At 43.6% G+C, this 24228-nt stretch overlaps 1 protein-coding gene across 1 annotated transcript in view; it reads left to right on the top strand.

The window, feature by feature from the left end:
- TUBGCP6 (tubulin gamma complex associated protein 6) overlaps positions 1-24228 on the top strand; it is a 1304734-nt gene that overhangs the window by 1055425 nt on the left and 225081 nt on the right. Inside the window, exon 21 of the mRNA XM_044088793.1 lies at positions 23138-23332. Coding sequence (XP_043944728.1) covers positions 23138-23332 — 195 coding nt within the window. The remainder of the gene's footprint in view (positions 1-23137; positions 23333-24228) is intronic.

The following is a 24228-nucleotide window of genomic DNA, read 5'->3' as shown; positions in this document are numbered from 1 at the left end:
TCTTCTCTCTTAAGTGTGTGTGCATCAGCTACTTGGGCAGAGATACAAAGCAGTGGTTGGACAGAGAGGGGGTACTGGAGGTTTTAGCTTGCCAGCTAGGCTGAGATCTGGACCCTATAGCTGTGCCAGTGGGGAGTCTTATTGGGGACCTGGGGAGCAAGGCAGCGACCAGCCCTGAACTGACCGTGATCTCTGTGTGCTCTTAAGGGAAGTTGCACTTTACTGTGTGTATTTGTTATCCTTTCCACATATATGAGATGCCCTCTCTGGTGTTAGTGGTGAGGATTGAGGCTCCTTGATTGCTGGGCCTGGGCACGGGTGTCACACTTTGATCTAGATTTTCTTTCGGACAGCTTAAGGTGGGAAAAACAACATTCTGAAGAAAAGGAACATATTTCTTCTTAAGCTTTCTTTCCAAATGACTGTTGTATCATAAATGACATGTGAAGGGAATGTGTTACACACGAACAAAGAAAACAAAAATCCCAGCACTTTAATTAGCATATTAGATCTGACATTCATTTAACCCAGCAGTGCGCATACTAAGCACAGACAAACCAAATAACATTTCTAACTTGTATAGCTTTAAAGTTATCAGTTCTATTGCTTACAATGTGATGACATTCTTTTACAGGAAGTATTTGTTTAACATTTAGAAACAGACTTATAGGTTTAGTTAAATGAAATATATTAAGTCCTTCACTGTAAATATAGTAAAACTAATCCATAATATTCCTCATCATGAAATAAACGCTTTAGCATAACATTTGGATACATACTTACGTGGGATCTATATTAGAACACCTAACGTTCAAAATTTTGAGTGTTCTAATATCAAACCCTATGAATCGAAAATTTAAAACATCAAATATGCAGAACAGCGAATTTTTTCCTAGGGAAAAAATTTGCTGTTCCAAAACACACACACACAACATAAGCACACCAAACAAACAGCATTCTACACACATACACCTAAACTCTTACACCTAACCCTACACTAAACTATACATATACATACACCACTAACTATCCACTTACCTTAACCCAAACCCTAACCCTAAGGTCCGTCACTATCGCACAGTCACCTCACCCGCGCCCTAACCCTAACTCACCTACCCCACCCTAACTGTCACGTCCACACAATCGCACACTTACCTGACTTATGCCCTAACCCTCACGTCCACACAATCGCACACTTACCTGAACCTGACCCGTAACTTTCCACCACAGCGCTGAAAATACCGAAGCAACAGAAACAGCCAACCAAATTCTTTCCCTAGGAAAACATTTGTTTTCCTGTTTCTTCGATATTTTCAGCACGTATTTTCAGAATGTTCGGTGTTCTGATGTAGACCCACTTACATGTGTTTTGAGGCGTAAAGTCCAGTACAAACCTTTTACTTAAAAAGCAGATCTGTTGTTTCAGGAAATAGTCTTGCAGTCAGAGAATTAGAATCGCTTGTTTTTAGACTTTAGTTTTAGAAGCAGTTTTCCAAGAATTCAGCTCACTCTGTCTCTTCAGAGATGTACTGTTCCACTCAATTTCTTCAGTTTTATTGTGGATTTTATTGCTCTTAACAAAAGCGGATGCCTCCTCCAGTGTTAAATATTTTGGTTTCTTCAGAAGGGAATAATTCGATCTCTGCAGAAAACACTAAAGTGGCTTCGATATTGTTCTTTTAAGTTCCTCGATCAGTGGTAAACAGGATTTTCTTTTACTCATTACTTTACAGGAATAGTCCTTATCAAACCTGACTATGTGCTCGCCTATTTTAATAGGTGGGCTTGGACCATGCTGCTTTTAATATTTGATTTTTTTCTAAGCTGGACATGAACTTGGCTATAACTGAGTGTGGTGGTAAGTTTTCTTTCTTAGAAGGTGCTGTCAGGGATGTATGTGTTCTTTCATTTCCAAAAGATAAAGTTTCAGGTAGATGTAATGTTTTATGTAGCCAGGTGGTGAAGTTTATATGTTATGTAGTCCTATCTCGCCTACATTCTTGCTGGATGGGGTTCGGAGCGACTCCGACTCGGCCGATACTAAAGCTCGAGAGCTTTTACTGGCTCAAGGCTATCCCTTATCCCATGGTGCACCACGGCAATTCCCCAGATCGTGAAAGCTTCGAGGTTGTCTTCTTACTGGCTTGTTGGCTAAGTGAAATTTTTTGATATTTTTTGACTATATTTCTTCACTTTTCTCATTAATAGTTTCCCCTTATTATTTAGAGTGATTGCATGAGTGTTTGCTTCCCCTGTCCCTTTCTTTAAGGATTGTATGGCCCGTTTAAGTTAGAGCGCCATAGTTCCCCATTTAAATTAGAGGGCCTTTCCTCTCTGTGTGCTAATTTTTTCTCCTTCTCCCTCTATTTATAAAATATATATATATATATATATATATATATATATATATATATCTGTATAGTTGTACTGTAGTTATTGTATTTGTTTCTTTCCTTTCTCAAAAGCAAAATATGAAAGGATAAAGACAGAGAACCCAAAGAACACTGCCCTTCTGGCTTTAAAAAGTGTGATAAATGTTCTCAGAAAATGTCGTTGACTGACAGTCACACCAGTTGTGTGTACTGTCTTGGAGAGCTTTATTTGCAAGAACCCTGTACCTTCTGTCATGCGTTCAGCACTGAAAGCAAAAGAAAACTTATTGATAGGGGGTCTTATGACAAGTTCCTTCCAAGAACAACTGGAACAAGGTCAGATGCTTTCTAAAAGTCACAAAAGGAAATCTCCATCGGCTCCTGTTTCGGAACCGACAAAAAAATCAAAAGCGACAGAGCAGAAGTGTTTTGACTCTGATTTTGCTTCTTCAGTCTCGGTGCCATCTGTTTTATCGGCTCTGAGACAATCATCACTGTCAAGACATTCACTGATCTTGGAACCAGTTTCACCAACTTTAAGATCTCCTATTTTGGAAAGGAGGAGATCTTCATCTATTTCCACCCATTCCTCCAGGACACTATCTGATGAGGATGTGGAGTGGGTAGTAAAGAGGCTGCTCTTTGACCCAGCGCTGGCAAAAATTTGAGTTCCTCCAGACCCAAAGGCTTCGGATCTGTCCTATCCTCAGTCTACTGTTCCTCCTCCAACTGCTTTGCTCTCTGAGTCTAATGTTTCGGGCCATTTAGTGCTGGAACCCTTGGTTCCGAGAACTCTTCCTGCTTCCTCAGAACTGATAACTCTAACTTCATCAACTCAGTTTGGAGCAGAGAGGTCTGGGAGCCGACGCTCTCCGGTCGACTCCGGAAGGGATAGCCACCCTGGGTTTTCTTCGGATCTGACCCTCCCTCTCGGTGCATCGTCTCACGTGAGCTCAGCTCCCACGTCCGCTTCGGAGCCTGCTTCTCCGGTTTGGAGTCAACCATCTGTTTCCTCAGAGCAGAAGTCTTCTTCAGAGCGGGGTGGTAAGGCTTTCAAGGCGATAGAGAGAGCTTTGTTAACTACTAGAGCCCTGCCATTGGACATGACGTCCCTCCAGCAGCAGGTTACAGCCTCTTCTCCCCCACCTGCCCCTAAGTGTAGGGAACCAGAGCCCCAAGGAGTCCCCATAGGAGGTGTCCCCTCTTCCGAAACCTCCCCAGATTACCCCACTGGAGAGGTCCCTAGGAAGAGAGTCTGCAAGAGGAAGCATATTGACTCACTCAAGTCTGTCACTTCTGATACTGATTTAGATGAGTCAGAAGGGTCCCCAAGATCCCCCTCTGAGGATGTCTCTTTTGCAGACATCTTAGAAATTCTTAGAGAGAGGAGTGATTGAGAGGCCTCTAACCCTCATGAGGACGAATCAGTGTACCTTGAGGCTTTTGGTTCCCAACCTTCCACCTCCTGGGTGACACTGCCATATGACCAACTGTTAGGGGTCATATCTGGGAAAGCTTGGACCTCTCCGGACACAGTGGAACCTTTCCCAAGGAGGCCTAAGAAATGTATTACTGCTTCAAAAGACAAAACCTTTCTAACCAAGGGAGTACCTGTGGATGCTACGGTGGTAGCAGCAGCCACAAAGGAGTTCTGTGAGACCTCCTCAAATATCCATCCTCCTAATAAAGAGTCTAGGATGATGGATAGGTATGGAAAGCTTACCTTTTCTTCACTGGTCTTTACGATCGCTGAATTACCTGTCCCATTTTACCAGGCTTCAAAGTAATCTCCTAAAGGAGTTGGGAGATACCCTTCAGGGTTCACTAGCTTTGGGATCCGCTGACAAGGTATTTTCGCAGCTCTCCACCCTTACCTCTGTTGGTAACTCCTCCATGAGGCTGATTTCTTACGCAGCTGATGGAGCGAGCAGGGCAGCCGCAGCAGGGATCTGTCTTAGGAGACATTCCTGGATGCATCTATGCAATTGTACAGAATCCTTCAAGTCTTCCTTTACCAACATCCCCTTTGATGGTTCATCTCTTTTTGGACCTCAGGTAAAAGAGACTTTGACCAAGTGCGAGCAGGAAGGGAAAACCTTATCTGCTGCCAGAATCCGTTTCTCCCTTCCTTCCAAACCCTATTCCAAGGGTCAAACAGGAGGGAAAATGTGGTTCCGTAAATCCCAAAAAGGTTTCCCTCAAGCACAAGGTCAGCCCTCCTCTAGAGGCAGAGGGGGAGGTTATAATGGAAGGCACCATGCTCGCGGTAGAGGGGGTTCTGCAACACCAGGGTGATAGAGATGCTTTCTCTGATCAACCCTTTCATCGCCCTTGAGGGGTTGCCCAACTGTCCATCTCTGGAGGCAGTCTGGGGTCATCTCTCACTGTACCCAAGCGCCTGGCTACAAATTTCTCAAGATCGATGGGTACAAAATATAATTTCCAGAGGTTACCTCATTCCTTTTGTTTCCTATCCCCCTACAAATCAGTCTTTACCAGATGTACCACCCAATCAAATAGACTGTGCAACATTAGAGGTTATCTCATTGTTACAAAAAAGAGTCATCCAAGAAGTCCCCACAGAGCAAATAGGATCCAGAACTTACTCGCAATTCTTTTTAGTTCCAAAAAAAGACCGGGAACTGGAGATGAATCCTAGATCTCAGAAAGCTAAATAAGTCTGTAAAAAAATCGAAGTTCCGTATGATCACTCTGCAGTCAGTTTTTCCGTTTATCAGAAAAGACAATTGGATGTGCTCAATAGATCTTCAGGACGCGTACTACCATATCAAAATGGACAGGCGCTCCAGACAACATCTATGCTTTCGACTAGGAGCCAGCCATTTTCAATTTCAAAAACTGCCCTTTGGCCTCACTACAGCCCCCAGAGTGTTCACCAAATGTACGGCGGTGGTCACAGCTCACCTGAGACGTCAGGGATTCCGCGTGTTTCCATACTTAGACAACTGGCTCCTCACTGCTACCACCAAGCACCAACTAATCCGAGCCAGAGACGAGTCTCTATCCTTGTGTGCCAGATTAGGAATTACAGAAAATCTAAAAAAATCCACCTTATCTCCATCACAGCGTATTGTGTTCTTAGGCTCAGACATAGACTCAACCACCATGACAGCAAAACTGACACCAGAAAGGATAGAATTATTGCACAACCAAGTCAGATATTTGCTGACCAAAGACAAAGTACAGTCCAGGGTAGTTCTTCAAGTTCTAGGGACTATGGAGTCCACCATTCTTTTAGTTCCCCTAGCCCGTCTACACATGACAGTGCTTCAGTGGCTACTGTTTGCCCAGTGGTCAATGCAGGCTCTAGCCTTGTCCCACCAAATACTCATTACAAACTCCTGCAAGAAGGATCTAACATGGTGGTTACATACAGATCAGCTATCTAGGTCATCCCCTTGTTCTCCCTCAACAAAATGCAGTCTTGACCACGGACGCTTCCCAGATAGGGTGGGAGGTCATTATCTGGGAATGACAGTCCAAGGTATCTGGCAGGATCACAAGACCCACTTGCACATAAATGTTCTGGAGATGAGAGCAGTGCTATACGCGTTGCAAGCACTTCACAGTCCTCTTCCCACCGGGACAATTGCAATTCAGTCAGACAACATGTCTGTAGTGTGGTACATAAAGAAGCAAGGGGTAACCAAGTCTTACCCCCTTTGTGGAGAGGCACAAAGACTGTGGAAATGGGCGATAGACTCTCTACATTTTCTGGTAGCAGCCCACATTCCGGGGAAGTCCAGTGTGATAGCAGACAAACTGAGTCGAGCAATTCTGATGCCTCATGAGTGGTCCCTGAAAACAGAAGTTGCAGAAGAGATTTTCCACAAATGGGGCCACCCTTGCTGTGATCTATTCGCCACGTACATGAACGCCAAATGCAGCAACTACTTTGCTCTCATTCCCCATCCAGGGATGTCACCCAAGGGTGCTTTGGTCCACAATTGGCCTCTGGGACTTATTTACGCTTTTCCACCTTTTCCTTTCATACCCAAAATGATTCAGAAAGCAAAACTGTTGAAGAGTACCCTGATCCTCATTGCTTCTTACTGGCCTTGCCAAGTCTGGTTCCCCTTCCTGTGGCCTTATCTTTTGGAGGAACCATAGATTCTGGAACCATCTCCAGACCTCCTGATTCACCAATCGGGACAGTTCCATTCTACCATCCAAACCATGAAATTGACAGCATGGCTGTTCCAGTTCCAAGAATAGCCAGGTGTATATCCCTTTCTCCTATTGTTAAACACATCCTCGTTTCTTCCCACAAACCTTCCACTAGGAAATTATATTCCAGCAAATGGAAAAGGTTTTCCATTTGGGTGGCTAAACAAGGCATAGATCCCTACTCGGCTCCCATAGTCTATCCTGTCCTTCCTCGCATCTGTTTTTCAAGAAGGATAGCTATGGCTGCTACCATTAGAGTTCAGTTGGCTGCCATCTCAAATTATCATTTTGGGAACATGGGAAATTCTGTTATGTCCCACTCTTTATGTAAAACCTTTTTGAAAGGAGGAGTCCTTCTCAGTCCTCCAATCAGGCAACCTCCGGAGCCCTGGGACTTGAACTTAGTTCTGACCTCATTGATTTCTCCTCCATTCAAACCATCGTCTTCATCCGACTTGAAATTGCTGTCTTGGAAGACATTGTTCTTAGTAGCTATAACTTCTGCTAGGAGGGTTTCAGAATTGCAAGCTCTGACCATTCGACCTCCAAATATTTTATTCCATAAGGACAGAGTCTCCCTAAGAACTAATCCTTTTTTCCTCCCTAAGGTATGCTCAGAACATAATCTAAACAATTATTGAATTACCAGTATTCTTCCCCAATTATGATAATAAATCAGAATACCGACTACATCAACTAGATGTTCATAGGATTCTCTGTTTTTACTTGCACAGGACTAAAGATTTCAGGAAATCAATCAATTGTTTGGTTCCTTCTCAGAGAAAAACAAAGGCTTGCTCGTTTCCAGAGTAACTCTGTCTAAATGGCTTTCAGACTGCATTTCTTTTTCTTATAAAAGTGTTAGGGAAACGATTACCTGCTAAGGTAAGAGGCTATTCAACTAGAGCAGTATCAGCTTTATATGCCTTCAAATCCAAACTTCCAATTGATACCATTTGTGCAGCAGCTACATGGGCAAGACCTCATACCTTTGTCACTCATTATAAATTAGATTTGGCCTCCCGGGACAGGTCATCCTTTGGGTCCACTGTGCTAGAGAGTCTCTTTGCTTGAGCCACCCGGGATAAAGGTGCTGGGGACGCTGTCCCATCCAGCAAGAATTACAACGAGATAGGACTACATAACATTAAGAAGTTATGTACTTACCATATTGTTCCATGTTTGTAGTCCATCTCACCTACATTCTTGCGTCCCACCCTCCTTCCCCCTTCCTGAATCCTGGAGGAACTGGTGGACTATCCATTATGCTGTCTGACCTTGTTATAGTTGTCTGTCCACATGCCATGGATAGTAAAATCAAATGCTTTTGTTATATGTATATAGTTATTGATAGTATAATCACTATTATGTATTTAGTTACTTTCTTGCAAAGAAGATCTGGGAAATTGCCACCGTGCACCATGGGATAGGGGTTAGCCTCCAGCCAGTAAAAGCTCTTGAGTTTTAGTATCGGCTGAGTCGGAGCCGAGGTTCAGCTCTGAACCGCATTCAGCAAGAATGTAGGCGAGATGGACTACAAACATGGAACGTTATGGTAAGTGCATAACTTCCTATTTATTGTCTCCCTCATACTTTTCAGGTGTACCATAAATTCTGATGTTATTTCATCTTAGTCTATTTTATAAATCACGTTTTTCTATGAGCCAGTTATTTTGTTTTAAAAAAAATTCAGTCTGAAACTCGCCTTCAGTTATTCTGCCGACATGATCATTCAAACTCTATTCCATACTGCTGGTTTGTGCCTCTTGTAAGATGCTAGTTTTGTATCCAGTTTATCTATTTTAAGTAATACATCCTACATACTAAATATCTTTTTAACGCAAGAATCTGGAGTTCCATTTCTTGAGTGACTAATGTTGAAGTTTGTTCTCTCTTAACCAAACAGTTGAAATTCTGACAGAAAAACTATAGCTTTAAAATAACTTGAAGCTATAAATCTTTTCTGCAACTATTAATGAATAAACTTAGCTAACATGTATATTCAAATTTTAATTTTTTTGATTACATTTTCTGTTGGAGAAAAAATTTCAGTCACAGAGCTTTCACCATGGCAGTTATTCCATGTTAAATACATAGTGATGGCCTTATCTGTACAATATTAAATACATAGTGACAGCCTGGTACTTATTCCATGTTAAATGCATAGTGACGGCCTTGTTATCTGTACAATATTAAATACATAGTGACAGCCTGCTACTTATTCCATGTTAAATACATAGTGATGGCCTTCTTATCTGTACAATATTAAATGTATAGTATACAGTTAGCCATCTTAGAAACATCTTCAGACCTAGCCTGCGATATTAACAGGACATGCTGGAGAGAAAGATAAGTCTCCCAGAGGTTGTCACTCCTTTGGAACAAACTCCCAATTCATGTAAAACAGAGCTCCTCAATGACCCTATTTAAGCATAACCTAAACAATTGGATGGGAAACCGTAAATTTACGCCGGGGTTTTCACCTGTGTCCCTCTTAGACAGAGGCAACCAGTGCTGATCTTAGATTCTTCCACAAACAATAGACTGTGTCTTAGTCCGTAAGAGACTAAGATTATAACATGGCTAGGCTTGTAAAGGCCTTGGGGGTCAGTACCTGGTAATGATCCTATGATTTTCTTACATTCTGTTAACAGGTATACCCGAGTCTTTCCCTTTCTAGTACCCAATGCATATTCATCTGTACTAATTTTGTACATTAAAGCAGAAGAACAGTAATACAAGAAGTGCAGGTGAACAGGCTAAATCTTATACCCAGTGTGCAGTGAATGATGTGGAAGAGCTAATTCAGTTTTATACCCAGTGTGCAGTGAATGATGTGGAAGAGCTAATTCAGTTTTATACCAGTGTGCAGTGAATGATGTGGAAGAGCTAATTCAGTTTTATACCCAGTGTGCAGTGAATAATGTGGAAGAGCTAATTCAGTTTTATACCCAGTGTGCAGTGAATAATGTGGAAGAGCCAATTCAGTTTTATACCCAGTGTGCAGTGAATGATGTGGAAGAGCTAATTCAGTTTTATACCAGTGTGCAGTGAATGATGTGGAAGAGCTAATTCAGTTTTATACCCAGTGTGCAGTGAATAATGTGGAAGAGCCAATTCAGTTTTATACCCAGTGTGCAGTGAATGATGTGGAAGAGCTAATTCAGTTTTATACCCAGTGTGCAGTGAATAATGTGGAAGAGCCAATTCAGTTTTATACCAGTGTGCAGTGAATAATGTGGAAGAGCCAATTCAGTTTTATACCCAGTGTGCAGTGAATAATGTGGAAGAGCCAATTCAGTTTTATACCCAGTGTGCAGTGAATAATGTGGAAGAGCTAATTCAGTTTTATACCAGTGTGCAGTGAATAATGTGGAAGAGCTAATTCAGTTTTATACCAGTGTGCAGTGAATGATGTGGAAGAGCCAATTCAGTTTTATGCCAGTGTGCAGTGAATAATGTGGAAGAGCTAATTCAGTTTTATACCCAGTGTGCAGTGAATGATGTGGAAGAGCTAATTCAGTTTTATACCAGTGTGCAGTGAATGATGTGGAAGAGCCAATTCAGTTTTATACCAGTGTGCAGTGAATAATGTGGAAGAGCTAATTCAGTTTTATACCCAGTGTGCAGTGAATGATGTGGAAGAGCTAATTCAGTTTTATACCAGTGTGCAGTGAATGATGTGGAAGAGCCAATTCAGTTTTATACCAGTGTGCAGTGAATAATGTGGAAGAGCTAATTCAGTTTTATACCCAGTGTGCAGTGAATGATGTGGAAGAGCCAATTCAGTTTTATACCCAGCGTGCAGTGAATAATGTGGAAGAGCTAATTCAGTTTTGTACCCAGTGTTCAGTGAATAATGTGGAAGAGCTAATTCAGTTTTACACCCACTGTGCCATGAATAATGTGGAAGAGCCAATTCAGTTTTATACCCAGCGTGCAGTGAATAACATGGTAGAGCTAACTTGGTTTTATATCCAGTGAAAAGCTAATTCAGTTTTGTACATAATGTTCAATGAATAATGTGGGCAAGCTAATTCAGTTTGTGTAGCGATTTGTCTTACTGAAATGGAGGGACAGTTTACTGTAAGGTAACTGGAGAATACAATGTCCACAGTACAACAGCAGGTGCACAGAAACAAATGAAGCTCAGTGTGTTAGTAGAACTCCGTGTGGGATTGTATTGTAAGATGTTCATCGTGTTACACTGCTGCAGTCATTACATTTGGGTTATCCTGCCGTCAGGTGGTCCCGCAGTCAGCCAGACTTCCAAAGTCTTGGTCCGGCGTCGGTTGCTGTCGCCTCCTCCCTGACGTCAGTGCGACAGGGGTATATAAGATGCAGCCGACGCCATTTTCTTCAGTCTTTCTTGCCGCGTGGTGCCCGAAGCAGAAGCAGTTCGCAAGTGCCGGTCGGCCAACTCCTGAGATTTTCATTCCGAATCCAGAACCAAAGTCTACTAAAAAAAGCTAAGTACCCCGTTGGGGAAACTTTTTCTTGCCTCAGACCGATGTCAGTAAAAGTTAATAACTGTATTTCTTGTGGGAAGCAAATACCTCATAAGGATTTCCACTCCTATTGTATTCCATGCCTAGGCCCTGACCACAACGTCACTGGTTGTCGGTTTTGTGCTAGATTTAACAAGCGCACTATTAAACGTCGGTTTGATTTTGCCCGACATTATTTTGGTAGAAAATTCAATTACACCATGCCATCGGAAATTCCAATGACTGCAATGCATAAAAAGCGCAAGGAGAAGGACAGGCATCCGAGGCCCAAAACGGACGACGAGGCCTCTTCTAGGCCAGTCACCGGTTCTCCTGTTTTCAGCGAGGTGCCTACGCAGCCCCTAACAACCGCTTCCACAGAACCACACACCGCCTCCGACTCCCACGTGGAGCTGGCTGGGCCTTCGGATGCACTAGGCCTTCAGTTTCCCGATCCTAAACCTACAGAGGAAACCGAAGTAGCTGAGCAATCCAAAGCTACAGAGGGTGTTTTCAGACCTACCCAGTTAACTATTAAACCCTCTGTTAAGTCTAAGCCCCCCTTAAAGGCTAAGAAACAGACACAACTCTCTCCAGGACAGGCTTCCATGCCTAAGAAACAAATGCTAAAAATGGCCGAGGACCTAATCACCCTGATCAGGAGGTCCCATCCCCCTCCTGATAAAAGGCCCAGACAGGATGCAGACTGTGAATCTTCTGACCAGGTGTCCATTTCCTCTGACTCTTCTTCAGACCTAAGATATTCTTTACCCCCTTATGAGGATTCTGATGCTGAGGAATCAATTCCATCAGCCTCTCTGCCTGAGGATTACTCCTTTGGGGAGACCTTACTTACCATGAGAGAGCATTTCCATTGGGAAGGCCAGGATTACTCAGAATCCAAAAGACTCAGAGACTTCCTTTTATTGCCCCAACACAGACCCCTTGCTATCCCACCAGTTTTAGACATTGTGGATGATGTGTACACTGAATCCAGTTTGAACCCTGACTCCTTACCCCCCAGCCCCAGTTAAACTTGATAGATATTACAGAGTCCCTGACTCTCACAAATTTCTGTACAAGAGCCCTGTTGCTGACCCTGAAACTATTTCTCAGGGACCCAAAGGGATTAAGGCCTCATTAGCAAGAAACCCAGTTCCCTCTGACAGAGATTCCAGAGCATTAGACAGATGGGGAAAGAAGGTATATACGTCTGCAACTTTAGCAGTGAGAGCCTTGAATTGTCAGTTTCACATGCTAAAATATCAGCAATTTTTGATGTCTCAGTTGAAACAAAAGATGCTTCCAGATTCAGACCCTCCTAACTTAAAAGAAATGCAGGATTTATTGCATGCAGCTGAACAAGTAGGAAAACATACTTTGCAATGTGGGTTTGATTCCTTAGAGGCCTCCTGTAGAGCAGCAGTTACAGGCTTTGTCATTAGAAGGCATGCTTAGTTAAAAGAACATATGTTACCAGATCATGTTAAGGTCAAATTATTGGATGCACCTTTGCAGTGGGATGTGCTGTTTGGAGTTAAGGCAGAGGAGGTATTAAAGAAAATGGAGGATAAGGCAAAATCTATGCAAACGGTGAAAGATTTCTTACAGGTTCAGCCTCCTCGTTTTAGCAGAAATTGGCCAACAAAAAATTGGGCCTTTCCAGTCACGGATAGACCTCAAAGGGGCAGATACAGACGTCCAAGAGGTAGAGGTCAGACGCAAGGCCCTTACAGGCCTCGACAGTGGGGTACACCAGGCCAAAAAGAAGGGGAAGACAGGCCTCAACCTTATAAAAAACAGCTTCAATGACTTTCCACTACAGCTGCCAAACAGCTCTCTTGGCCGCCCCCTTAGCAGGAAAACTGGCACTTTTCTATCACAACTGGCATTGCATCACCAAGACAAATGGGTTCTCAGCATTGTATCTCAGGGTTACAGGTTCCATTTCCACACCTTTCCAAGGCTAAAAGGAATGCCAAATCTGCCACCAAATCAATGGGCAGAGGCTCAAAAACAAATTACAGCACTCATGGACATGAGAGCTATTCAAAAGGTACCACCACAGGAACAAGGACAAGGATTTTACTCAACTCTTTCTGGTTCCCAGAAAGGACAAAGCCTGGAGACCCATTCTGGACCTTTCTACACTAAACACTTACCTGGATGTTCCGAAATTCAAGATGTTGACACTACAGCAGCTTCTTCCCATGCTGGGCAAGAAAGCTTGGCTCGTGACTTTGGACCTCAAAGAGGCATACCTGTATGTCCCTATCAAACAAAACTGCAGAAGATACCTCAGATTTCATGCTGGTTCAATGCATTATCAATTCTCTGCACTGCTCTTTGGCTTATCTACTGCGCCCAGGGTCTTCACAAAGTGCCTGGCACCAGTAATTGCATTTTGCAGGCAAAAAGGAATTCAAATTTATCCATACCTGGACAACTGCCTGATTCAAGCAGAGAGCAAGGACATTCTACTAAAGCATCTGGAATACGTAAAAAAGTTATTAAGTTGCCTGGGGTACACAGTAAACGAAAAGAAATCAAAACTAGTGCCCTCACAACAGATAATATTCCTGGGTGCCAGCTTGAACACAACGGCCCAGATGACTTATCTCACGCCAGACAAGCAAGGACAACTGACTCAATATTTTCAATTAATGCAACAAAGACCCAACTCCCTGCAAGAAAAATTCTGCAGGCCTTGGGCTACATGGCATCTTGCATACTACTAATTTCATATGCCAGACTGCATATGAGGAAACTACAATAGTACCTAAAGAGTGTATGGTCTCAACACTGTCAAAGTTTGGAAACTGTTATACCACTAATTCCTTGCCTACAACAGGAGTTTCAATGGTGGGCACAAGCTTGTCACCTCAACATGGGACAGCCTTTCACTCAACCCACAGCCAGGCAGACACTGACAACAGATGCATCGGATTACGCCTGGGGAGCACACATGGCAGGAAAATGTATCCAGGGCGAGTGGCCCACAGAGCAAAGACATCTCCACATCAATCAAAAAGAGATGCTAGCTGTACAAAATGCGATTATAGCTTTCAAGGACCTACTGCACCCAGGGCAATTACTATTAAAGACAGACAACACCACAGTTATGTGGTACATAAACAAGCAAGGGGGCACACACTCCTACCCCCTCTGCTGACAAGCCATGACCTTGTGGAACACAACTCTAAAATATCAAGTTCATCTGCAAGCACAATTCCTGCCAGGAGAGAAAAACACACTAGAGGATGACCTAAGCAGAAACATTATGGACCCACACAAATGGGAACTGAACCCACAAATATTCAGAATGATAACACAAAAATGGTGGAGCCCAGACATAGATCTGTTTGCTACCCCAAAGAACTGCCAATTACAGAAATTTTGCACAAGGAGCTACCATCCACAAGCATGGAAAGTGGATGCCCTCTCATTCAGCTGGAAAAAACTACAAGTATACGCTTTCCCCCCTTTACCTCTCCTTCCAAACGTACTCATAAAAGCCAGGCAGGAAGAGCCACAAATGATCCTGATTGCACCAGACTGGCCACGCCAGCATTGGTACCCAATCTTAAAGAATTTAACACAAGAACCACCCTGGATTTTACCACAAATTCCACAGTTGCTGACTCAGCACACCAATCAGATACTTCACAGCCAGCTAAAGACCTTAAATCTAGCTGCATGGAAAATTCCTTAGTCAAGCAAGCAATGCCTCTCTCCAAAGCTGTTATGGATGTCATTCTGGAGGCCAGAAGGCCTAGCACCAAGAAAGCATACTCGGACAAATGGAAGAGATTCTGTGCCTGGAACCAAGCACATAGCCTTGACCCTCTTGTCCCAAACATTCCTCAGATACTGCAATACTTAACTGAGATGCTGGACAAGGGCCTCTCTTTTTCATCCATAAAGATCCACGCCTCAGCTATCTCGGCTCATTACAACACGGATCCACCAATTTTTTCTAATCCTTTGCTCAAACAATACCTCAGAGGGGCTAAAAACATAAGACCGCCCCGTAGAGCACCAACACCTACTTGGGACCTGAATTTTGTTTTGGAAAAATTAACGTTACCTCCTTTTGAGCCAGCTAACACAGCAGAATTAAAGTGCATCTCTTGGAAAACTGCTCTGCTACTGGCAATAACATCAGCATGAAGAGTTTCAGAATTACAGGCACTAATGGCAGTGGAACCTTTCCTCATCTTCCACCAGGACAGGGTGTCTTTAAGAACCAACCCTACGTTTATGCCAAAGGTGGTATCAAGTGTGGCTCTAAACCAAACTATACACTTGCCAACTTTTTATCCAAAACCACAGAACAAAGGGGAGAGACTACTACATTCTTTGGACATTCACAGACAGTTAACACTTCTACTTGGACAAGACCAAAGGTTTCAGAAAATCTGAACAATTATTGGTAGCATACGCTGCAGGAGCACAGGGAAAAGCCATTTCAAAGCAGACTATTTCAAAATGGATAGGACACTCCATACGTTTCTGCTACACCCACCATGGGAAACCTGTACCTAGCAGCATTAGATCTCACTCCCCCAGGGCAACAGCCACTTCAACTGCCTACCTCAGAGGAGTACCTACCAAGGATATTTTGGAAGCAGCAACATGGAGTTCTGTGCATACCTTCACCAAACATTACCATTTGCCTTTATACTCTTCATACTATGTCCCTTGTAAGGAAAGAAGAAGAAGAACAAGGAAGAATGGTAATAAAAGGAAAAAGAAAATAAAGGGAGATGGCGGGAGGGAAACCCGGACTGCAACAGTGAATACACTCGAACATCTACATTTATGTTAAGTGTGCACAACTGTACTATGTTCTTCGTGCTTCACTGTTGCAGTCATCACATTTGGGTAGATTCCAAAAGCTGAGGAAATGGGTGGAGACAGTCAAGGAAACTAGGGGCTGGCTAGGATGCCCTGAAAGACTGCAGAGGCAAACCCTGCCCTGGATTTGGAGAAGAGAGGCAGGTGGTAATGTTTGGTAAAGGTGTGAACAGATGTCCAGGTGACAGCCTCCAGGATGTGCCTGGTGGGACTCCTCTGAGGAAAGCTGCAGAGGTGGAAGCTGCTCTGGTGGAGTGTGTCCTGACCCCCTTGGGGGAAGGCTTACCATGCTGTTTGTAGCAGAAATGGATGCAGTGTGCTATCCATTTGGAAATGGCTTGCTTGAAGATGGCTTTGCCTTCCGCCCCTGTAGCAAAACTAACCAGCAATTGATCAGACTTTCTGAAGGAATTAGTACTGTCTAGACAGTATGTGAGCTGCCTGTGCACATCTAGAGAGTTAAGAATCTTTACCCCCTTGTTCTGGGATTAGGAAAGAAGGTGGGCAAATGAATGGATTGGTTGAGAGCCACACTGTACACCACCTTGGGCATGAAGGATAGGTTAGTTTTGAGGGATACCCGGTCTGCATGGAAGATGATGAATGGCGACACAGCCATGAGTGCTTGCAGCTCAGAGACTCTTCAGGCTGAAGTGATGTCTAGAAGGAATGCTGTCTTCCAGGAGAGAAATTTTAGCTCTGCTGAAGAAGCTGGATTGAAAGCAGGCAGAGTGAGCTTTTCTAAGACAAAGTTAAGGTCCCAAGCTGGTGTTGGTACCCTTCTGGGGGTCCTCATGTTGCTAGCCCCTCTGAGAAACTGATAAAAGGGTGTGAGAAAAGGGGCTGCTCAGTGGGAAAATAAGCAGAAATAGCAGCGGCATCGCTTTTAATGGAGGAGAAAGAGAGACCACTGTGTAGTAGGTCCGCTAAGTAATCCAGGATGAGAAGGATGGAGGGCTGTGCCGTATTGGCCCCCTTAGCCTGGATCCAAGTGAAGAACCTTTTCCATTTATCTGCATAAGACTTTCTGGTGCTAGGGTGTCTGGTCTCATGGATAACATCCAGAAACTGTTTACTGAGAATGGCAGATTGGTTAGGGGTTAGGGAATAAGCCAAGCTGCCAAACTGAGTGGCTGCAATTGGGGCTGCATGAATTCCCCTTCCCTCTGGGTTAGGAGGTTTGGAGTCTGAGGAAGATGCCATGGAGGCAGCGGGGACAGGCTGCGCAGCAAGGGGTACCAGTGTTGTTGGGGCCAGTCTGGAGGTAGTAGAATAGTCCTTGGTTTTCCTCCCTTACTTTGAGCAGTACCTTGGGGATGAGGTAGGGGAGGAAAGGCATAGACTGAGAGGTTGACCCAGGGGAAGGACAGGGCCATGCAGCGATGCTCCCTGGTGCAGAACTTGCTGAGCTGATGGTTGGTGTGGGAGGCAAATAGGTCAACCTTCGGGGTTCCTCATTTCTGAGTTATTAGGGTGAAAGTACTTCTGCTGAGCTGCCACTCGTATGGGTCCAGAAGGTTTCTGCTTACCTGGTCTGCCAAGGAATTGAGAGAGTGTGGTAGGTATTGTGCTAACAGGTGTAGTTGCATGGAAGAGGCGGTGAGCCAAAGGGTCATGGACAGCCTGCAGAGAGGGTAGGAGTGAGTCCCTCCCTGCTTGCTGATATACCACATCACAGTGGTGTTGTCTGTTTTGATCAGGAGAACCCCTGGAGAGAGAAGGGGTTTGAAAGCTATCAAGGCGTGCTGCACAGCCATCATCTCTTTTTGATTGATGTGCAGAGGAATTTGCTGTGGGCTCCATTGGCCCTGTATGCACCTGCCATCCAGGTGTCCTCCCCAAGCATAGTCTAATGCATCTGTGGTGGAGGATCTAGGTGGCGGGGTGTGGGGAAAACGGCAGTCCCTTGTTGTGGGAGCATGCTGTTGCCCGCCAAAGAAATTCTTTTCGGAGGCAAGGAATTATAGGTAGAAAGGTTTCCAGGTCTTGAGAGTGTTGACACCAAAGGCTCTTTAGGTACCACTGAAGTTTCCTCATATGTAGTCTGGCATATGGAGTGAGAAGTATGCAGGATGCCATGAACCCCAGAACTTGCAGGATTTTCCTTGCAGAAAGCTGAGGCCTGGTGGCCAGTTGAGAGAAGTAGGTTGTCAGGAAATTTTGTTTCTCTGGTGTAAGGTATGCCATGTGGGATGCTGTGTCCAAAGTTACTCCCAGGAAGATTATCCTTTGGGTGGGCACCTGCTTTGATTTCTTTTCATTGATTGTGTACCCTAGGGAGGTTAGTAGGGTCTTTTACAAAGGCCAGGTGCTTGAGCAGCTTTTCCTGGCTGTCTGCTTGAATAAGGCAGTCATATAAGTAGGGGTACATCTGAATATTTCTTTGCCTGCAAAAGGCAATGGCCAGAGCCAGGCATTTTGTGAAAACTCTGGGAGCAGTAGATAAGCCAAAGGGAAACACAGAGAATTGAAAGTGTTGAGATCCTGCCCTAAAGCTGAGATATTTCCTGCATGATTGCCTGATAGGAACGTGGAGGTAGGCCTCTTTTAGATCTAGGGCGGCTAGCCAAGCGCCCTTGGACAGCATGGGTAGTAGCTGCTGGAGGGTGAGCATTTTGAATTTTGGGATCATCGGGAAGGTGTTTAGAATGGATAGATTGAGGATGGGGTGCCAGGTGCCCTCTTTTCTGGGCACCAGAAAAAGTCTGGAATAGAAGCCTTGACCTATCTGTTCTGCAGGAACGTGTTCTACTGCCCTCATGGAGAGCAGGGAATAGATTTGCTTTTGAGCCTCTGCCCACTGATTTGGTGGAAGATCTGGGAACCCTTTTGAGGTTGTAAGGGTGTGGAAAGAGAATTTGTATCCTTGAGACACAATGTTCAGAACCCATTGGTCCTTGGTAATGGTGGCCCAGGTGCTTAAGTGAAAGAAGAGTTTTCCTCCTAGGGGTAAGTGAGGGTGGGCAGAGGAGAGAGCAGGCGGAGGTGAGTCACTGTGAGTTCTTACCATAGGTGGCTTAGAACTCCCTGTTTTTGAAGTGGAGGTAGTCCACTGCTTAGATCTCTGATTCCCTGGGGCTGCTGTCTGGCAGGGTCTGTTTCCACTGGTCCTAGGCTGGGCCTGTTTAGTCAGAGTAGGAAAAGACCAGTGCTTGGAGGGGCAATGTCTGCTGAATCTAGAAGGCTGTACCTGCAAGAAATCTTTAACTGTTTGCATATATTTTGCTTTTTCTTCCATCTTTAAGACCTTTTCTGCCTTAGTGCCAAATAACTTAACTTTGTGCAAGGGGGCATCCAACAATTTAGATTTGACATGGTCTGGCAGGGGTTGTTCCTTAAGCCATGCATGTCTTCTAATGTCAGATCCAGTGACTGCTGCCCTGCAAGAAGCTTCTAGGGCTTCAAAACCATAGTGCAAAGTGTGTCTCGTTACTTGACTTGCAGAATGCATTAAATCCTGTAAATCTTTAGATTCTACCCAAGCAAGAAAGGAAGAATTTTTTTTGTTTAAGGAGTTCCAAAGTATGTTGCTGATATTTAAGCATATGGAACTGACAGTTAAGTGCCCTGACAGCAAGAGTAGCTGGTGTATACTTTTTTACCTCATCTGTCTAATGCTCGGGAATCCCTGTCTGAGGGTGTGGGATTCTTAGCAGAGGTTGCTTTAATCCTTTTTGGCCCTTGAGAAATGACCTCAGGGTCAGCCGTAGGATTCCTGAAAAGGTATTTGTGTGAGTCAAGGACTACGTAGGACCTCTCTGGTTTTCTGGGAGCAGGAAGTAGGGCATCAAGTTGGATTCAAGGAAAACATCATCCACCACATCCAGAATTGGGGGGATGGCCAAGGGTCTGTGTTGTGGAAGATCTAGGAATTCCCTGAGTCTGATTTTTCTGAGACAGAAAATGAATAAAATATGTTTGTGATTGTATCCATTTAAAAGGATGAAAAACATTGTAGTTTTGAAGAAGTTGAAGAATAATTTAGTGGACCTAAGTGCTTAACTTTCTGTTAAACATCCAAATAAATTTTATTTACTTTGGGACAATATTTATGCCTCTAAGACTCCATTTTCCATCTTGAGATAAATGTTTTTCTTGGTTCTTTGTTCTGTTTTCACGCAGTTATTCTATGTTTGGGTTTTGTTGCATTTGTTTCATACCTCACTTACTGTGAGCCTTACTAGAGCATTCATTTTCTGTGTCAGAACAAGTGTGCATAGGTTCATAGGTGAGTACTAGGCTAATGGCCCTGGAGCCAACACATGCCTAGCCGAAGAATATTCCTAGTCATCCTGTTGCCGGACGTTAGTTCCTTGTGTCCCTATCGAACAAGGCTGTTGAAGTGATCCAGGGTGAATTTCCTGTTACCCATCTACTCGTCAAGATTTTTCTTGAAAAGGGCTAGTGAAGTGCTCTGCTTGACATGAATGGGGAGTTTATTCCAGAGTATGGGAAGTCTCTGGGTTAGGAACCTGTCCCTCCAGCAGGTTCTCTTTATTGTGATAATGAGGTTGAGGTCTTTGGAGCGTGTGGTATGGTATGGAGGGATTGAGACTTTTTCAGATGAAGCATGTCTAGCAACACTGGATCAGACATGGCTTTGTAAGCCAAGCAGAGATTACTGATATGAGACTGTGTATAGCTGGAGTTTTTTTGAGTCTGTCTGTGTAGGGCATGTGTTTGAGTCCTAGGATCCACTTTGTGAGGAATTTTTGTGGGCTCTGCAGTTGTTGCAGGTGTCTAGTGAGGTACATGCCAAATGGGGCATTTTAATCTATAATGGGTATAATGAGGGATGAGTAGAGAGGGATTATGACTTTCTTCCTGGATGAGAAACCTTTTGTAATGAGGGGTGCCACATACTTTCTAACTACAGTGGCAACATGGTTGTCGAAGGAGAGGTTGCTATCTGCTTGTGTCCCTAGATCTCTTATCACACCTTGGGAGTTGAGAAGGCTACCGTTGATGTGGTAGTTCATGTGCACCATGTTTTTCCCGAAGGGGATGACTATGCACTTTTTAGCTTTGAGCTTAAGACCATGGCTCTGGCAGCAGTCGGTGTCTGTGAGGCCTTTTTGTAGAATGTCTACGTCAGCTTGAGAATTGGTAACCAGTCTCAGTTTGCAGTCATCTGCGAACTTGGTCAACCAGAGTTCTTTGGTGTTGGCCTGAACTTCAGAGAAGTAGATACCAAACAGGAGAGGACCCAGGACAGATCCCTGTGGAACTCCACTTGTAACTTGGCTGGTAGTCGGATTCTGAGTCCACTGCTTTCACTGTGTGGGTTCTGTCCATGAGCCATTTGGCAACCCATCTTATGATGTAGGGGTTAATGCCTAGATTCATGAGTCTGTCAATGATCCCTGGGTAGGGGATGATGTCGAAGGCCTTGGCCAGATCGAGGTAGGCTGTATGGACTACCTTGTCTTCATCGACCGCTCTGGTGACAGATTCGAATAAGTCTATCAGGTTGAGCAGACATGATCTGCCCTTCACAAACCCAAACTGTGAGGGGTCCAGGGTTTGAAGGTTCCCTATATCGTTATTTATGAGGTCCCTAATGATGCGCTTCATGGCCTTACAGATCAGGCTCGTCAGGCTGATGGGGCGGTAGTTTTCTGGGTCAGTAGTCTCTCCCCCTTTGTGGAGTGGAATGACTGTAGTGGTGTGCCATTCGGTGGAAACAAAGCCTGAAGTGAGTCTGTGGTTGAACAGGGCACTCAGGTGTGGTGCCAGTTCCCTTTGTAATTCGTGTAGAACACAGCGTGTGTGTGTGTGTGTGTGTGTGTGTGTGTGTGTGCGTGCGTGCGTGCGTGCGTGTGTGTGTGTGTGTGTGTGTGTGTTGGGGGGTTAACATTCTCTATATAGATTCAGTTTGTCTTTGTTGAGAATTTTGATGAACTTTGGTTCATATTGATATCCGAGTCATTACTTTCTTCATTGTCAATTCTTTAGAGTCTGCATAGATATTCCCAGATCTCTGCGCCCTTAAAAAGAAGGAAAAAGTACTCTGCATAGAGAGCATAGACCTTTGCATTGCATCATGGATGAATGTAAAATTGCTGGTTACCTCTGCCTTCAGACTTTGCTTTTTTAAAGCAAAAAACTGAAGTTGGTCATTTAGTATGGTATCTACCCCTGCCCTTTATTTCTTTCGTGTTTGAGGTAAAACTGGACAAGAAATGGCCAGAGCCGGTGTTAGGCTCCAGTTTTGTGTAGCATACTTTCCATGTTCTTCTAAGTAGCATGTGTTCTGTATTTGTCAGTAGATACTCAGCTTTTTTTTCTTCGGTTATCCCTACTTCCCCAACACACACACACACTTCTCCCAATAGGGTTAAGATCGATCAAGGTGAAAGAAAACCCTGCTCCCCATGTTTAAGGGGAATCACCATCAGCTACACGTGTGTGGAAGGCACCCATTGACCACTTTCAAACTTTTCTCTTAAAAAAGCTCAAGGCTCTTTAAAGTCCTTTAATGAAAATTTGGCTGCATACACACTAATGAATGGTAACACTGGAAAAGAAGGGCTGCTGTATTCACCAGCTCTACTGAATGATATAAGAAAGGAGGTTTTGGCCCTCATATTCCCAGGGGTCCCTTGGAATCACAACTCTTTGGTGTGTGGCTTAGTATTCTTCTAAGAGAGATAGTTTGTCTTTGGTTATTCTTGTATTTTGTTCGGTAAATGTTTTCTCTTTTTCAGTCTGTTTCATCTTTGTGTTTTCTTTTCAATAGGTAGATTATTCTAAATGCCATCTTGAGTTGTGAGCAACATATACATGCTGTTATGGATTACAGTTTTTGCCTTTGCATACTCAATTGCTCTATTTCTGATGCTTTCAACAAGAAGTTGAAATGCAGAAAAATATTTTTTTCTTAGACAGTTGTGGACGGAATGAAAAACAATCAGTTTTGCAAGTTGTGTGCAAATTTAATGCAGGTTTTCTTTTTAATCTCTCTTACTTGTGAGGTTAGTATCGCTGTGTCATGTATCTTCCACTATTTTATAGTAAATACAAAATGTTGCTTTGGGCTGTTATTAGGCACCAGACAGTGTATGAGCTTACTAACTTGCTAAGATAAATATTTTAACATACATGGCAAAACTTTCTTGCTCTGTTGTCATTTTTGATTGTTACTCTTAACCTATATTTTGGTCATGAAACGTACACTGTTTGGTATTTTGCTGTCTCATCTTTGGCTTGGTTTCTGTTTTGTTTTGTGTACAGCTGGGATCCGGACAAACACCAGGAGAACTTCTTACACCATTGGTTCTTAATTCTATCCTGAATAAAGCCTTGCAGTACAGCCTTCACGGTGATTCCAAACTAGCTTCCAATCTGTCTTTTGCTCTGAAATATATACCAGAGATGTTCCAGCCTAATGCCCCTGATGTCTTGAACTGTCTAGAGCTGAGATACAAGGTAAAAAAGTACATATACTCTACCAGAAGTAAGTGTTCATTTTTGTAAATGCAACAAAAATTAAGAAAATATGCTTACTTTCAGACATGCAATTCAGCTCAATGCTTGTGTTAGTATACACAGACGTACTGCTTTATTTGAATACAAATGTCCTTGTGTATCAAAACGAAAATCTTCAGTGCTTGTTTAATAGTCCAAACATTAGAGGGCCTGCTTTGTGCCTTAGCCAAAAAGGATTATGAATTGTTAATAGGTGCTACAGTTTCTGGGAACTGATAGAATTCTGCTGTGTAAAACTAGTACATGCAGTGCAATGCAGAGCAACATCTGACTTCAGGTGCCACACACTGCCTTTCTGTATAACGATTATTTTTATCATTAACACCAGAAATTACTGTATCATTAACATCTGCTTTAATGAATGCAGATGTGAGATATGTCTCCCAAGTCTGGTCCTTTGTTTCCACCTGCTGGAACAGTGACTGGAGTTTATGAGATGATGATTCTAACAGTCAACTTCCCTGCCATTCTGGAGAGGAGGGTAGTTATAAAATCTACACTGATAGCATCTCCTGGTCTGAGATTTTGAGACCTTCTACATAGCTGATTACAAGAGGGGCTGTAGAAAGATCTTTGGATGTTTCACTGAAGCATGCCTGTTACCTGCATTGTTTACCTGCAAGCTTTATGGTTTGCATTTTGCCCGATTCAAACAGAGAATGTCACTTTTCAGACTCTAGAAGGCACTGCCTTACATGCCATTTTTCCTGTTGAAGTGAGATATGCTGTATCCAAGACTGCCTAAGGGGCCAATTGACATTTGCAGTGGCTCATGGAAAGCGTCAGTAGGGGAAACCAGGGTCTGCACAAGGAAGGAGGTTAATTGGGACACTAGT

The sequence above is a fragment of the Protopterus annectens genome, chromosome 11.part0 (assembly GCF_019279795.1).
Source record: "Protopterus annectens isolate FY-2018-M chromosome 11.part0, PAN1.0, whole genome shotgun sequence".
Lineage (NCBI taxonomy): Eukaryota > Metazoa > Chordata > Ceratodontiformes > Protopteridae > Protopterus > Protopterus annectens.
This window is presented reverse-complemented; position numbering and strand designations above follow the sequence as displayed.